Source organism: Pristiophorus japonicus, chromosome 1, assembly GCF_044704955.1.
Source record: "Pristiophorus japonicus isolate sPriJap1 chromosome 1, sPriJap1.hap1, whole genome shotgun sequence".
NCBI lineage: Eukaryota > Metazoa > Chordata > Chondrichthyes > Pristiophoridae > Pristiophorus > Pristiophorus japonicus.
In genome coordinates this window covers 125,231,269-125,245,302 of record NC_091977.1, presented here as the reverse complement: position 1 = coordinate 125,245,302, position 14,034 = coordinate 125,231,269, and the positions used below count along the sequence as shown (strand labels likewise).

General features: G+C 45.0%; 1 protein-coding gene across 1 annotated transcript in view; it reads right to left on the bottom strand.

Moving 5' to 3' along the window:
* Positions 1 to 14,034, bottom strand: part of LOC139265678 (uncharacterized) — a 187,037-nt gene that overhangs the window by 51,823 nt on the left and 121,180 nt on the right. The window contains exons 16-17 of the mRNA XM_070882902.1: positions 4,101 to 4,202; positions 745 to 844 (exon numbers count right to left, since the gene is read on the bottom strand). Of these exons, the coding sequence (XP_070739003.1) occupies positions 745 to 844; positions 4,101 to 4,202 (202 nt within the window). The remainder of the gene's footprint in view (positions 1 to 744; positions 845 to 4,100; positions 4,203 to 14,034) is intronic.

Below are 14,034 nucleotides of genomic sequence, written 5' to 3'. Positions count from 1 at the left end.
TGCTATTGCCCGGATTCGTTCAAAAATCAGGAATTAAAAATAGGAATTTTCTGTGTGACCCTGCAAGACCTACACCGTGATCCTCCCCGTGATCTTTTTCCAAGGATATCCGTGATAAGAATGGAAAATGTATGTGTTTCTTAGACTATGTCATGATTATAAAAGTGTTTCCTAGACATTTAATGGGATAAAGGGCATGGAAAATAGATAACCTTCAAATTAGTTAGAGGTGAACAAGTGGTACTTTGTACAGAGGTTACTGGATGATCATAGATGTCATATGCTAGGAGAGCAAAATGTTTATAACTGTTACTTAAACCCAAAAATGAGACAACAGCCTTGAAATGGTATTTTTTTGTAATGTATACACTGCAGCTCTTAGTGCAGGTGCCAATGGTCATTTTGTTATAATGCAATGGTGCCTTCACTGATGGATTAACAGTTGTGACCAAATTGCTGCAAGTATATTAAGAAATAATAGTTGAGTAAAAAAAATTATACAGGGTCAATATATACATTAAACATTATCTTACTAAGGACTTGTACCTCAGGATATGAGATCACAAGCAATGCACACTTGACCTAGTCAGGCTACATTTATAAATTCTTTGTGTGCTGTTCCATCTTATTTTGCAGGAAGCTTTGTTAATTCTGGACAAACACATTTACCTAGTGGTACTTTTGTCAGATGAGTGTTGTGAGGTCTGACATGAATTTTATCCCGCACACAATGTTCATACACACCTTTCAAGTCCTCCACCATATTATAGTACTTCTTTCTTAGTGTCCTCTCAGAATTAAAATTCTCGGCCAGATTCTTATTTTCCAACTTCAGCTGTTTTAACTACACAGAAAAAAAACTGTATGATAGTGAAAGAGTCTTCTTTGCTTTCATTAAAAGTAGAAACAATTGTTTAAAAAATCCTTATAAATTCTTCCCAATGATGCATTGATCAGTTCCCGGTGATTAAAATAGAGGGATCAATTTTCCTGATCTTTGCCCCTGTAGAACACTTATTCACCACATGCAAAAGTTATGTTGGATGTCTGCCTTCTTTAGCTTGTGTTGGAATTTCTGAGTCTTCCTCCAAAGGATGGACCTTGGGCTGCACGCACTGCAGTCCTACCATTCACATGCTATTCAATTTCCTTTTTGCAGCCCAGGGATGGCCAGGTGCAGAGGCTCCCTGCAAAGCCGACAATCAGCCTTATGCTAGGACCCCATCAGAACCTAGTGGCTCTAGCAGCAAGCTAAAGAGCATCCTAAAAGGTAGGTGGTCATATTTTTCATTTAGGCAAACATCAGGTCCTTGAGGCCTTCTGACTATTGTCCTAAGATTATCCGCCAGGCCTGTAACCCTGCAGCTACACTACTTTTTGCTCCCTCACTTGAAAGAAAGATTTGGATTTATACAGGCATTGGACATCCCAAAGCGCTTTATAGCCAATGAAGTACTTTTTGGAGTGTAGTCACTGTTGTAATGTAGAAAACACGGCAACCAATTTGCACACAACAAGCTCCCACAAAAAGCAATGTGATAATGAACAGATAATCTGTTTTAGTGATGTTGATTGAGGGATAAATATCTGCTAGGGCACAGGGGATAAATCCCCTGCTCTTCTTCAAAATAGTGCCATAGGATCTTTTATGTCCACCTGAGATGGCAGAGAGGGCCTCGGTTTAACGTCTCATCTGAAAAATGATATCTCCAACAGTGTAGCACTTCCTCGGTACTGCACTGGAGTGTCAGCATCGATATTTGTGCTCAAGTCTCTGGAGTGGGACTTGAACCCACAACCTTCTGACTCAGAGGCTGGCACAAAGCCCTGCCAGGGGCAGGCCTGCGACAGGTGAGCAACCAGACCATGTTAATGGCAGAGTAAGCCAAATTTGCCTGTAGCTCACCCTGGACCTGTGCAGCCTACTTTGGAAGTGCTGCACCTGGTCAACACCAGAATAGAGGGCCCAATTTTATAATTTACTTATTTCATTTCAGAGTATTAAATATTTTGTGCTCATCCTCATTTTTGAGCCCACTTTTTAAGGTTCTTACCTTTTCTCTGACTGCAACCTCACTGTTGAAGTACTGAAATAATGTCTTCCGATTAGGCTTGTTATCTGCATCTATGCTTTTTTCTAGGTCTCTCTTTTCCCCTTTGACCACCCTTTCTTCATTGGCTGTAAAGTGCTTTGGGACGTCCAATAGTCGTGGAAGGCGCTATGTAATTCCAAGTCTTACTTTCTTTCTTCTTCTGCATGTTTCCATATTCATCCAAATGAACTTTTCATTTCTCCCTGCAGATTTGTAGAATTTGTCTTTCCTTCTTTTTTCACTTTTGATTAATTTGTTAATTCATTTGGTATTGCGATTGGTCATATTCATATATTATCCTGGATACTCGGCATTGTGCCTTTACATACGAACATATAGAAAAGAAGAACAGGTAATGCCAGCTGGTCCAACAAGCCTGTCTCATCCTGGCATGGTGTAACTTCCGTTCACCCTCACCTCCCCTCCCTCCTCTCACATGCAGCCAAGCAATTTCCTGGGAATGGTTTAAAAAAAAAATTGTTGCACTTGTCCTCTGCTGAAGCACTGTTAAACTAGCTGCTCCCCAACCCGTTCCCCTGCCCAATCAATTTCTCTCAACTGTTCCCTTATTTCTTTTAAGTTAGCCCGTTTAAGGTTATCTACCTGAGGGCGAAATTGCCCCTTTTACAAGGCAGTTTTCGCCCGAGAGAGGGGGGCACCACCACCCCCCAAGAAATTGCTCGGAAGGTTTGGGAGGTGATGACCCGGCAGCGCCACGCCCCATGGACTGCCGTGCAACTGGCAATGATGTCATCGCCATGCGCGGCGACCCCTCACCGCCTCGCGGCGACTCCTTAACGTCCCACGGGGGAAATTGCCCCACGACCCGGGAAGCTGGCTGACATCTGCTCTCGGGGCACTGTTTAAAGGGGAGGCCAGCAGTGCCCCAAGCTGCCATCTTTGTTTGTTGGCTGACTCTTGGGTCGGCTTGACCATAGCGATTTTGCGTGGTCTTGGCCGCCATCGTGCAGTCCGGCATTCCGTCTTGGGTGCCGAGTTGCTGAACACTGGTCTCACGCTGCTCTGGTGGCACAGTAGCAGCCACCAAAGTACCTACAGAGTGTGCAGTGGCCCTCCCATTTAATCGAAGGTGAGGGGCATTGTAGCGCATCAGCACTATGCAGAACACCCGCATAACGCTGGACTAAGTGCCGCAGTAGCGCCCTGCGACCGCCCTTATACGAAGCGGAGTGCCAGAGACAGCACTCCACTTCCTTTCAGGGACTATAGGCCCAATTCCGCGTTGGGGGCGGGGCTTCCGGGCCAAGCTATAAAAGTCCTGGCCCCAGAAGATTACCGACCTCAGTCGGGGCAAGGGGCAATTTTGCTTCTGTTGCTTGGTATTTTTGAAGCCTAGATCATGTCATACTTGATCATTCTATGGTCACTGTCCTCTGACAGTCACAACTTCCATTTCCTTCATGTCTCTGTGTTATTTTCAAATACCAGGTCAAGATGTTCACTGCCTCTCATGGCTTCCCTGGCACATTAGGGCATGAAGCAGTCATGCATTAACTCTAAACCACTTGGGCTTTTCTGTTTCCATTTGTTTGATTGAAGTTGCTCATTAAAATAACTTTCCTCATCTCACATACCCTATTTATCTCGTCATAAAACAAACTGTCTTCTTTCTAATGCTAACCTGGTGGTGTGTAATGGACCCCTAATGTTGACTTTGTCAGGTTTGCATCTAAAAATGTTTAAGCAAATTATTTAAGATATGAACTAGGACATTCAACCCTGTTCCACCTTCGTAATCGGGCATCAGAAACATCTCTGCAATAGACCATTTTTTAAAGTATTAAAGCACCTAATGCCGTGGGTTTGGATGTGAGAAGCATTTAGTGGAACATATTGTGCAACTTTTTACAAACCTCTTATTTTCTGTTGTATTATTTGTATTTTTACAAAACATCATTGAAAGATGTTCACTGAGAAAGATGTTTGATGTATAGCATTGAATGACAGTTACTGCCCTTATGCTCAAGTGAGAGTATGTTTATCCACCTCAGCCTGTAGTGTTTGGAATTTATTAGCAGCATTCTTGTGTTCAGGTGGTGCTAAGCTCTGTATCTCTGCTGTCCTTTTATCCAATTCGTCCTTCAGGCTCTAAGACCAGTAAAAAAAATAAATAACATGGCAAAAAAATTGCATTGCATAATGTAATTACAAATAAATACTGGCTTTGAAATTACAAGATCATAGAATGTCAATGTATGAATACTTAATGTTCTCATCTGAAATTCCTCTCTGCTATTTTAGTAGGGCCATTAACCCATTTATTTAAAACTGTTTAACACCTTTGCAATAATAGCAGAGAGAGGAATTTCCGAAAAACATCTTCAGTATTCCCATGCTAGTAAGGCACTAAATTTCAGAATCCTTTTGTTTCATTAACGCAAATAAAAAAAGCTGAAGCATTTTTTAAATTGAAGTAAGATAATACATCAAGAATCTGAACTTCACATCAATGTCTTTGCCTGTATTATCAGAAATATGTTAACTCATTTAGATCATGCGACTATGGATTCACATGAGAAGATTTGTTTTAATAATTGTTTGGGCTATTTATAATTTTGGGCTTAAAATTGTTGAGATCCCATTTTGTTGACCCCATCCTAAATCAAGGGGTTGGGGTCATTTTGCTAAGCAGCTTACACCTGTAAAAGCACAACAAAGGTTCCTGCCCTGAGATGCTGGCAGAAAATTGAAACAGCAACATGCACTCTTGTAATAAAGCTCCCCCTAGCAGACTACTGCTCCACCTAGTGGACTACTGTGGTAATGCAACTATTGATGTAAATAATAAAGGCAGTTTTCTGTTAAGAAGCTATCTTGTAATGTGTATTTGTTAGTGATGTCGTAAGAAAATATCATATTGGCCATGAGGATAGGATTTCTGGATTCCCTAGCTGAAAATTTTGTTGGAGGTTGTTACTGCCAAACAAAAGAGCGACTTTGAGAGGTTCTTTGTTTTGCAGAACAACTAAAAATCCAAGGTAAATTACAAGCACACTTAGCTGAACTGCCAGAGTCCAGATAGCCGGGCTTATGGCAATAATAGGGCATTTGAGTGAGTTCCAGCGTGACCCAGAGACTTTCGGAGCATATGTGGAGCGGCTAGAAATGTTTTCCACCGTGATTAGCATGTTGAAGTCCCCAATGATGAAAACCATAACCAGGTGGTTTTAGAAAGAAAACGGGCTAGTTTCTTGTCTGAAACAGTCACCGATGCGTATGACACCTTGAAAAATGTGCTTGTTGCTGTTAAGCCAAAGGACACATCACTGACAGAGAGAACAGCACTACAATCCTGGAAAACGCTGAAGGTTATCATTTTGGAAAATGAGATCAATTAATTGATGAGGGTATCAGTGAGTACATTGTAGCTTTAAAAACGCTACAGTCACTGTCATTTCGGAAACTTTCAGGACCATGCATTGTGTGACCGCTTTGTTTGTGGGATGAAAAATGAAGAAATCAGGTGGAAGTTGTTGACAACCCCTAACTTTACTTTTGATTTAGCTTGGCAGAACATGTCGATGAATATGGTCAACCAATACTTCCGAGAATTTCGCATTATTTCCAGTTGTCAGACAACCAAGGTGAATTGCCTGCAGGATAAAAGTTTTTTCAGATTGATCATATTTTACCCACAGATGTGGAAGGAGTTGAAAGTTGGAATGATTTGATTATTTCTGATGCGTCAGAGATAGTCTTGTTACAAGTAGAGTATCAGTAGCAAATCCTACATCAGATGTATTAGAAACAAGTCCAGGAAAAAAAATCAGAATTTAAATCGGAGTCCAAGTCAGGCAGATGAACAGTCTGAGGTAGTTGAGAGTCCAAATGTAGATTAAGGGTTGCCCTTGGAGAAAAACTCTCTTCAGGCTCAGCCTAGAATTAGTCTAAGTTTGACATCACGTTTGGAAAGTTCTGTTCAAAACAGAAAACCAGTGCTTAAGTTTGATTTGTAACTTTGAAAAAATAAGTTCATATCTTTTGTTGTATATAACCATGCAAGTTATATATGATGATGATATTGTTATGATTACTTCTTCAATCAGGAGGGAGAAGTAGAACAGAGCCCCCCTAATGAACTACTGCTCCACCTAATGGACTACTGTGGTAATGCAACTACTGATGTAAATAATAAAGGATCATGTGGCAAAGTCACATGATGACAGTTTTCTGTTGAGGAGCCATCTTGTAATTTGTATTTGTTAGTGATGTTGTAAGAATATATCACAACTCTGACAGGGGGGGCAGGGAAGGGGGAGAGAAACCCTTAACAAGCTAATGAGGTAGCAAAGATAAATTATAACTCCCTACAGAAAAACGAGGACCTCCATTCCTGCATTCGGAGGTATTCAGTACTCTCTGGAATTGATTACTGTAACATCTTTAAGTCTTCAGACTGCTCATTAGGGAACTCACACCTGGCCGACTGAATTGAATGTAATATCTCCAAGTTTGCAGATGAAACTAAGCTGGGTGGCAGTGTGAGATGTGAGGAGGATGCTAAGAGGCTGCAGGGTGACTTGGACAGATTAGGTGAGTAGGCAAATGCATGGCAGATGCAGTATAATGTGGATAACTGTGAGGTTATCCACTTTGGTGGCAAAAACAGGAAGGCAGATTATTATCTGAATGGTGACAGATTAGTAAAAGGTGAGGTGCAACGAGACCTGGGCGTCATTGTACATCAGTCATTGAAAGTAGGCATGCAGGTACAGCAGGTAGTAAAGAAAGCAAAGGGCATGTTGGCCTTCATAGCGAGAGTATTTGAGTATAGGAGCAGGGAGGTCTTACTGCAGTTGTACAGGGCCTTGGTGAGACGACACCTTGAGTATTTGTGCAGTTTTGGTCTCCTAATCTGTGGAAGGACATTCTTGCTATTGAGGGAGTGCAGCGAAGGTTCACCAGACTGATTCCCGGGATGGCAGGACTGACATATGAAGAAAGACTGGATCGACTAGGCATATATTCACTGGAATTTAGAAGAATGAGAGGGGATCTCATATAAACATATAACACTCTTGGACAGGTTAGATGCAGGAAGAATGTTCCCGATGTTGGGGAAGTCCAGAACCAGGGGTCACAGTCTAAGGATAAGGGGTAAGCGATATAGGACCGAGATGAGGAGAAACTTTTTCACCCAGAGAATTGTGAACCTGTGCAATTCACTACCACAGAATGTTGTTGAGTCCAGTTCGTTGGATATATTCAAAAGAGAGCTAGATGTGGCCCTTACGGCTAAAGGGATCGGGGTATGGAGAGAAAGCAGGAATGGGGTACCGAAGTTGCATGTTCAGCCATGATCATATTGAATGGTGGTGCAGGCTCGAAGGGCCGAATGGCCTACTGCTGCACCTATTTTCTATGTTTCTATGTTTCTAGTACACAACATTGACTCTGAGCACCAGGAAGTCTCATGGCTTCAGATCAAACACGAGCAAGTAAACCTCCTGCTGATTACTACCTACTGCCCTCCCTCAGCTGATCAATTGGGGGAGGAGGCGCAGGAGGAGGAGGCGGAGGTGGAGCAGGAGGAGGCTCCACGAGCACACTGGAAGCGGCCTCACCATCCTAATCCTTCAAGGTAAGTACGACAACATCTCATTGCTGCTCGTTTCTACTAAGTTGGTCGCCACTTCCAGCTTCCTCTGTGCACCCCTTGTCCACACCAATGAGCTCTTCCACACATCATTCCCCACACTGAAATGAGACACAGCAATAGATATTAAAGTTTCTAATCAACATTTCTAGAACAATAATGTGCAACAACATCCACATTCTCAATCACCCGTGTGCATTTCCTTATAGCCCCTTTTACATCGACCTACTCTACAACTACGCCGCAGTGTCTCCCCTGTGGCTGCAGCATGGCTATGAAAAGGCTGCTCTCTTTCACCTCCAGATGCTACAGATGTCCTTCTAGGTCGCCCTCGACCAGCTCTGACCCTGGAAGGGCTGGCTGCTGATTGGGCCGCCTCAGCCTCGGCACCAGCAGTTTGGATTGGCTGGGTGCAAGCCATGGCTGGTTGCAATGACGGAGTGGAAAGGCTGGAATCGGGAATGCTGTTATCCTGAGAGAACACAGCAGGTTCCTGCTCCAATGACCCGGTGACACTCCCCCAGGTTAGCACCTCAGCATCCCCACCAATCTGCTGGAGCACAGTTGGGTGAGCTGTTGTGACACAGTCAGAACCCCGGTGGACTGTGGTGGACCCAACGGTGATGGCAGCAGTCAGATCTCACGTGGCATCCAGCTGAGACTGCATGAGAGCAGACACACACTCGATGCCATCAGCCACTGACTGCATGACAGCGGTAAGAAGCTGCGGGGCCTCTTGCTGAGACTGTGTTAGAGCATTCTGAGCTTCTATGCCAGTAGCCATCCTCCCATCCAACAGCACTAAGACATTGGGTCGCTTCCACCTGTGCTGTAATGGCAGCTGCCACATCGCCCATGACACGTGTCATGAGATCTGGATCCGCACAGTCTCTCTAGGAGTCCACCATCGTCTGCACATTGGCAATGATGGGCTCCATGATGTGCGCAGAGCTGTCCACAATATGGGAGGCAGATTCCTCCACGCTCCTTATCACTTGCAACAGGCTCTCCAGCACCCTTGCCATTGCCCCAAGCATCTCCGAGTGCACGACTTGCATCCTTTGTTCGAATGCCTCCACATCGAGGTGCTAATTTGAGTCCTGTCCAGCAGAACCCGCGCGCGAAGTCGCCCTCCGGGGAGCTGGCTCCCGAGGTTCCCTTTGCCCTTGACCATGCTGCAGCCCGCTAGGCCCCGGTGCATCACCCAGTGCAGACCCCTCTCCTAAGCTAAGCTGTTTGGAACGCGTACTTCCAGTGTCTGAGCTGGTGCGTCTGAGGGTGAGAAGCAGTGACACGGTGCTTGGATATGTCTCTTCCTCAGCATCCTCCTCCCATATTTGCTCACTCGCCTCACTTGGCCTAGGCTCAGGCTGGTCTGGAGCATCATTTGCAAGCATAAATAGGAAAAAAGTGGCATGAAGGTGAGAGAGGGGGGTGCAGCATACGGCAACCAAAATGCACACATTGCTGGCCACGTTACTGATAGGCGTTTGTCCAATTCCGGGCAGATGGTATCAAAGGAAAGCCTTCATTTTCAATGCTGCCCCGAGCGGGATCGACGGTGCTGACAGCCACTGGGCAAGCACCCTGCAGTCCCACTAGCTGCAGAACTCTTTCCTCCACATCGCTGAGCTGCCACGGTTCCGCCTCTCCACCTCCCGTTCTCTGTTGCTCCCGACGGTTGTGTACCATCTTGGGCTACAAAGCAAAGAACGGTTGGTGAGTAGCAGTCCAGTTAGACATGTGGAACTAATGGATGTGCAGCTTCATTAGCTGCAAGTGTAAGGCATAACTGAAAGGGGTCATCAGCTGTGAGTATGTACACATGACATATGGTTGACTCATCAGTGAAATGGTGGTTTGCTGACTACAAATAGAGGTAGGTAAATAAGAGTTGGAGAAGGAGAGGCTCAGAGGCTGAAGGTCAATAGTAGGGGGAGCATGTACTCACTTTCATCACTTGAGTGATGTTGTTGAACCTCTTTCGACACTGAATCGCCTTCCGGTCCAGGATAGAGGTGGCTGACACCTCTGCCCAAGCATTGTGGGAGACCTGCCGAGAGGGCCTGCCAGACTCTGAAAGTAGGAGGTGCCTCCTGCCCTCCACAGCTTGTAGCAGTGCCTCAATGTGCTTCCTCTCGGACTTGCCATTTTCCCACTCAAGACACAACAAAGGCAACAATCCTACTGATCAAAATGTGTAGTACCTACTTGATATACCTGCCCTTTAAGAAGGCCAAGGAGCCTTGTTATGAATGAATGCGAGTCAGGTGAAATTGGGTTCTCAGTTGTTGATTTCGTCCCTACAGCGCTCCGCGGAGGCGATTTCCCTCCCCAACACCGCCCTGTTTTTTCACAGAAAAGTGCCGAATTCTGTTCTATTCTCCATCTATCCTGGCGGTACTTCACCATTTAATTCAAATTATCCGCCCAAACGGGGCAGAGGGCAATTTCCCCCCCAAAGTCCCATCTTCACACTGAGGACACCCTCCATCGTGTTGTGTGGCACTTCCACCGTGCTAAATGGGATTGATTCAGAACAGATCTAGCAGCTCAATACTGGGCATCCATGAGGTGCTGTGGGTCAACAGAAGCAGCAGAATTGTATTCCACCACAATCTGTAATCTCATGGTCCGGCATATTTCTCACTCTACCATTACCATCAAGCCAGGGGATCAATGCTGGTTCAATGAGATGTGTAGAAGAGCATTCTTGGAGTAGCACCAAGCGTACCTAAAAATGAGGTGCCAACCTGGGGAAGCTGCAACAAAGGACTATATGCATGCTAAGTGGAAGCAACATGCTATAGACAGATCTAAATGATCCCACAACCAACAGATCTGCAAAGCTCTGCAGTTCTGCCACATCCAGTCATGAATTGGTGGACAATTAAATTAATGGGAGGAGGAGGCTCCATGAACATCCCCATTCTCAATGATAGCGGAGCCCACCACGTGAGTGTAAAAGACAGGGCTGAAGCATTTGCAACCATCTTCAGCCAGAAGTGCTGAGTGGATGATCCATATTGGCCTCTTCCTGAGGTCCCCAACATCACAGTAGCCAGTCTTCAGCCAATTTGACTCACTCCATGTGATATCCAGAAATGGCTGAGCACACGGGATACACAAAGGCTATGGGCCCTGAGAATATCCCAGCTGCCGTTCTGAAGTTCTGTGCTCCAGAACTATCCGCATCTCCAGCCAAGCTTTTCCAGTACAGTTACAACACTGGCATCTACCTGACAATGTGGAAAACTACCCAGGTATGTCTTGTCCACAAAAAGAACAAATCAAACCTGGTTAATTGCTGTACCATCAGTCTACCCTCAATCATCAGCAAAGTGATGGATGTGTCGTCGACAGTGCGATCAATAACCAATAACTGCTCACTAATTCTCAGTTTAGGATCCGCAAGGACCGCACATAAGAACATACATAAAAACATAAGAATTAGGAGCAGGAGTAGGCCATTCAGCCCCTTCAGCCTGATATGCCGTTCAATGAGATCATGGCTGATCTTCTACCTCAACTCCACTTTCCTGCACTATCCCCATATCCCTTGATTCCTGTAATATCCAAAAATCTATCTATCTCGGTCTTGAATATACTCAAAAATAGAGCCTCCACAACCCTCTGCGGTAGAGAATTCCAGACATTTACCACCCTTTGAGTGAAGAAGTTTCTCCTCATCTCAGTCCTAAACGGCTGACCCCTTATTCTGAGACTGTGACCCGTGATTCTAGACTCCTCTCCCAAAGGATACATCCTCCCTGCATCTAGCCTGTCAAATCCAGTAAGAATTTTGGATGTTTCAATGAGATCACCTCTCATTCTTGGAATATAGGCCTAGTCTATCAATCTCTCCTCAAAGGACAACCTCCCATCCCAGGAATCAGTCTGCTGAACCTTTATTGCATTCCCTGAATGGCAGGTATATTCTTCCTTAGGAAAGGAGACCAAAACTGTACACAATGCTCCAGGTGCAGTCTCACCAAGGTCCTATATAATTGCAGTATGGCGTCTTTACTCTTATCGAAGGCCTTCTGAAAATCCAAATACACCACATCCACTGGTCGCCCCCCTAATCTGCTAGTTACAATCTCAAAAAACTCTAACAGATTTCTCAAACATGATTTCCCTTTGATAAATCCGTGTTGACTCTGCCGAATCCGAGGGGATGTTTGCTGATGATTGCAGAGTGTTCAGTTCCATTCGTAACTCCTCAGATAAAGAAGCCGTCCATGTCCCCATGCGCAAAACCTGGACAACATTCAAGCTGGGACTGATAAGTGACAAGTAACCTTTGTGCCATACAAGTGCCAGGCATGACCATCTCCAGCAAGAGCAAGTCTAACCACCTCCCCTTGATATTCAATAGCATACCATAGTTGAATTCCCCACCATCACTATTCTGGGGATCACCATTGACCAGAAACTTAACTGGATCAGTCACACAAATGTTGTGGCTACAAGAGCAGGTCAAAGGTTGGGTATTCTGCAGCGAGTGTCTCACCTCCTGATTCCCCAAAGCCTTTCCACCATCTACAAGGCACAAGTCAGGAGTGTGATGAAATACTCTCCACATGCCTGGATAAGTGCAGCTCCAACAACACTCAAGAAGCTCGACACCATCCACGACAAAACACCTCGCTTGATTGGCGCCCCATCCACCACCTTTAACATTCACTCCCTCCATCACAGCCGCACCGTGGTTGCAGTGTGTACCATCTACAAGATGCACTGCAGCAACGCGCCAAGGCTTCTTCTACAGCACCTCCTAAACCTACGACCTCTACCAGCTAGAAAGACAAGGGCAGCAGGTGCATGGGAACACCTTCACCGGCAAGTTCACGTCCAAGTCACATACCATCCCGATTTGGAAATATATCACCGTTCCTTCATTGTCACCGAGTCAAAATCTTGGAACTCCCAGCCTCACAGCACTGTGGGAGTATCTTCACCACAGGGACTGCAGCTGTTCAAGAAGGCAGTTCACCACCTCCTTCTCACGGTCAATTAGGGATGGCAATAAATGCTGGCCTTGCCATCGACACTCACATCCCAGGAGCCAAAAAAAGAATCTGAGGCATGCAGCCTCATTAAAATATTTAAATGAGCCACCTGCCTCCTGGGAGTGGGCTGCTTGTCCACCCCTATCCCACCTCCTTTAAAATTAGAAGCGGGCAGGTTCGAGGTGGGTTAAGTTCTGATTTGAGATTTCACATTTTTTTGATATCCCCATTTCTGGGGTTAAAATTCCCCATCTAGATGATGTCCCAAATTACATTCCTTCCATTAGCAAAATTCCTGAATACAGCCTCTGCAAACCGAGATTTTTAGGCACATCATCGATACATTTTTGGTAGGTAGTAGGAAATTTCAGCTGTGGAGTACAGTGGGGGACATAATAAAATTAAAATTTACATGCATAAGCTCGACTATGGGAGGGTGACAAGGGTAGAAGTCAGGGTAGGAAGAGAGCCCATGCTCCGCCCACAAAAACAATATACCTTCCCCAAAGAAGCAGAGAGGGACCTGGAAAAGGCTGTAACAGCTCTTGTGGAACATGGAATCGGGAGATCTTTGGCTACACACGTAAACTTTCCTATATAGCCAGTAAAGAAGCCGAATGGCTCCTGCCTAATGGATATCGATTGTAGGGTGTTGAACAAGAACATCCCTGCTTGTACGCCTAGAGTAGCAGACATAGTAGATCTGATTAGTAACATCCCTAGGCACGGCACGATATTTACGGTCCGAGATATATCAAATGGATTTTGGTCTATCCCGTTGCACCCCGAGGATCAATACAAATTTGCCTTCACCTTTAAAGCACAATAGTATACATGGACTTGCCAGCCACAGGGATTCCATAACAGTCCCTCTATTTTTCATTAGTGTGTGGAAGCATGCATACAGGAGTTCAGTCACCCAGATCAATGGATATAGTATGTAGATGATTTACTGTTGTTTTTTGAAAGTGAAGGAGAACATGAGAAACTGTTGGAGGAGTTGTTAAGATTACTTAAAACAGCCGGATATAAGGTTAATCCCAAGAAGGCACAGATAGGTCAAGAGGAGGTTCGGTTTCTGGAACTCACTATTCGACCGGGAGAATGCGTGATAGATGAGGCTAAGTGTAAAGCTGTGCAGGAGTTAACCCAACCAGGCTCGGGAACTGCTCTCTGCTCCCCATAACCCTTCATTCCCTTATCATACAAAAATCTATATCCGCCTTAAATATATTCAATGACCCAGCTTCCACAGCTCTCTGGGGCACACACCATGGGGCTAGCCTTATCGATGATACTGTATGGTCCCTTG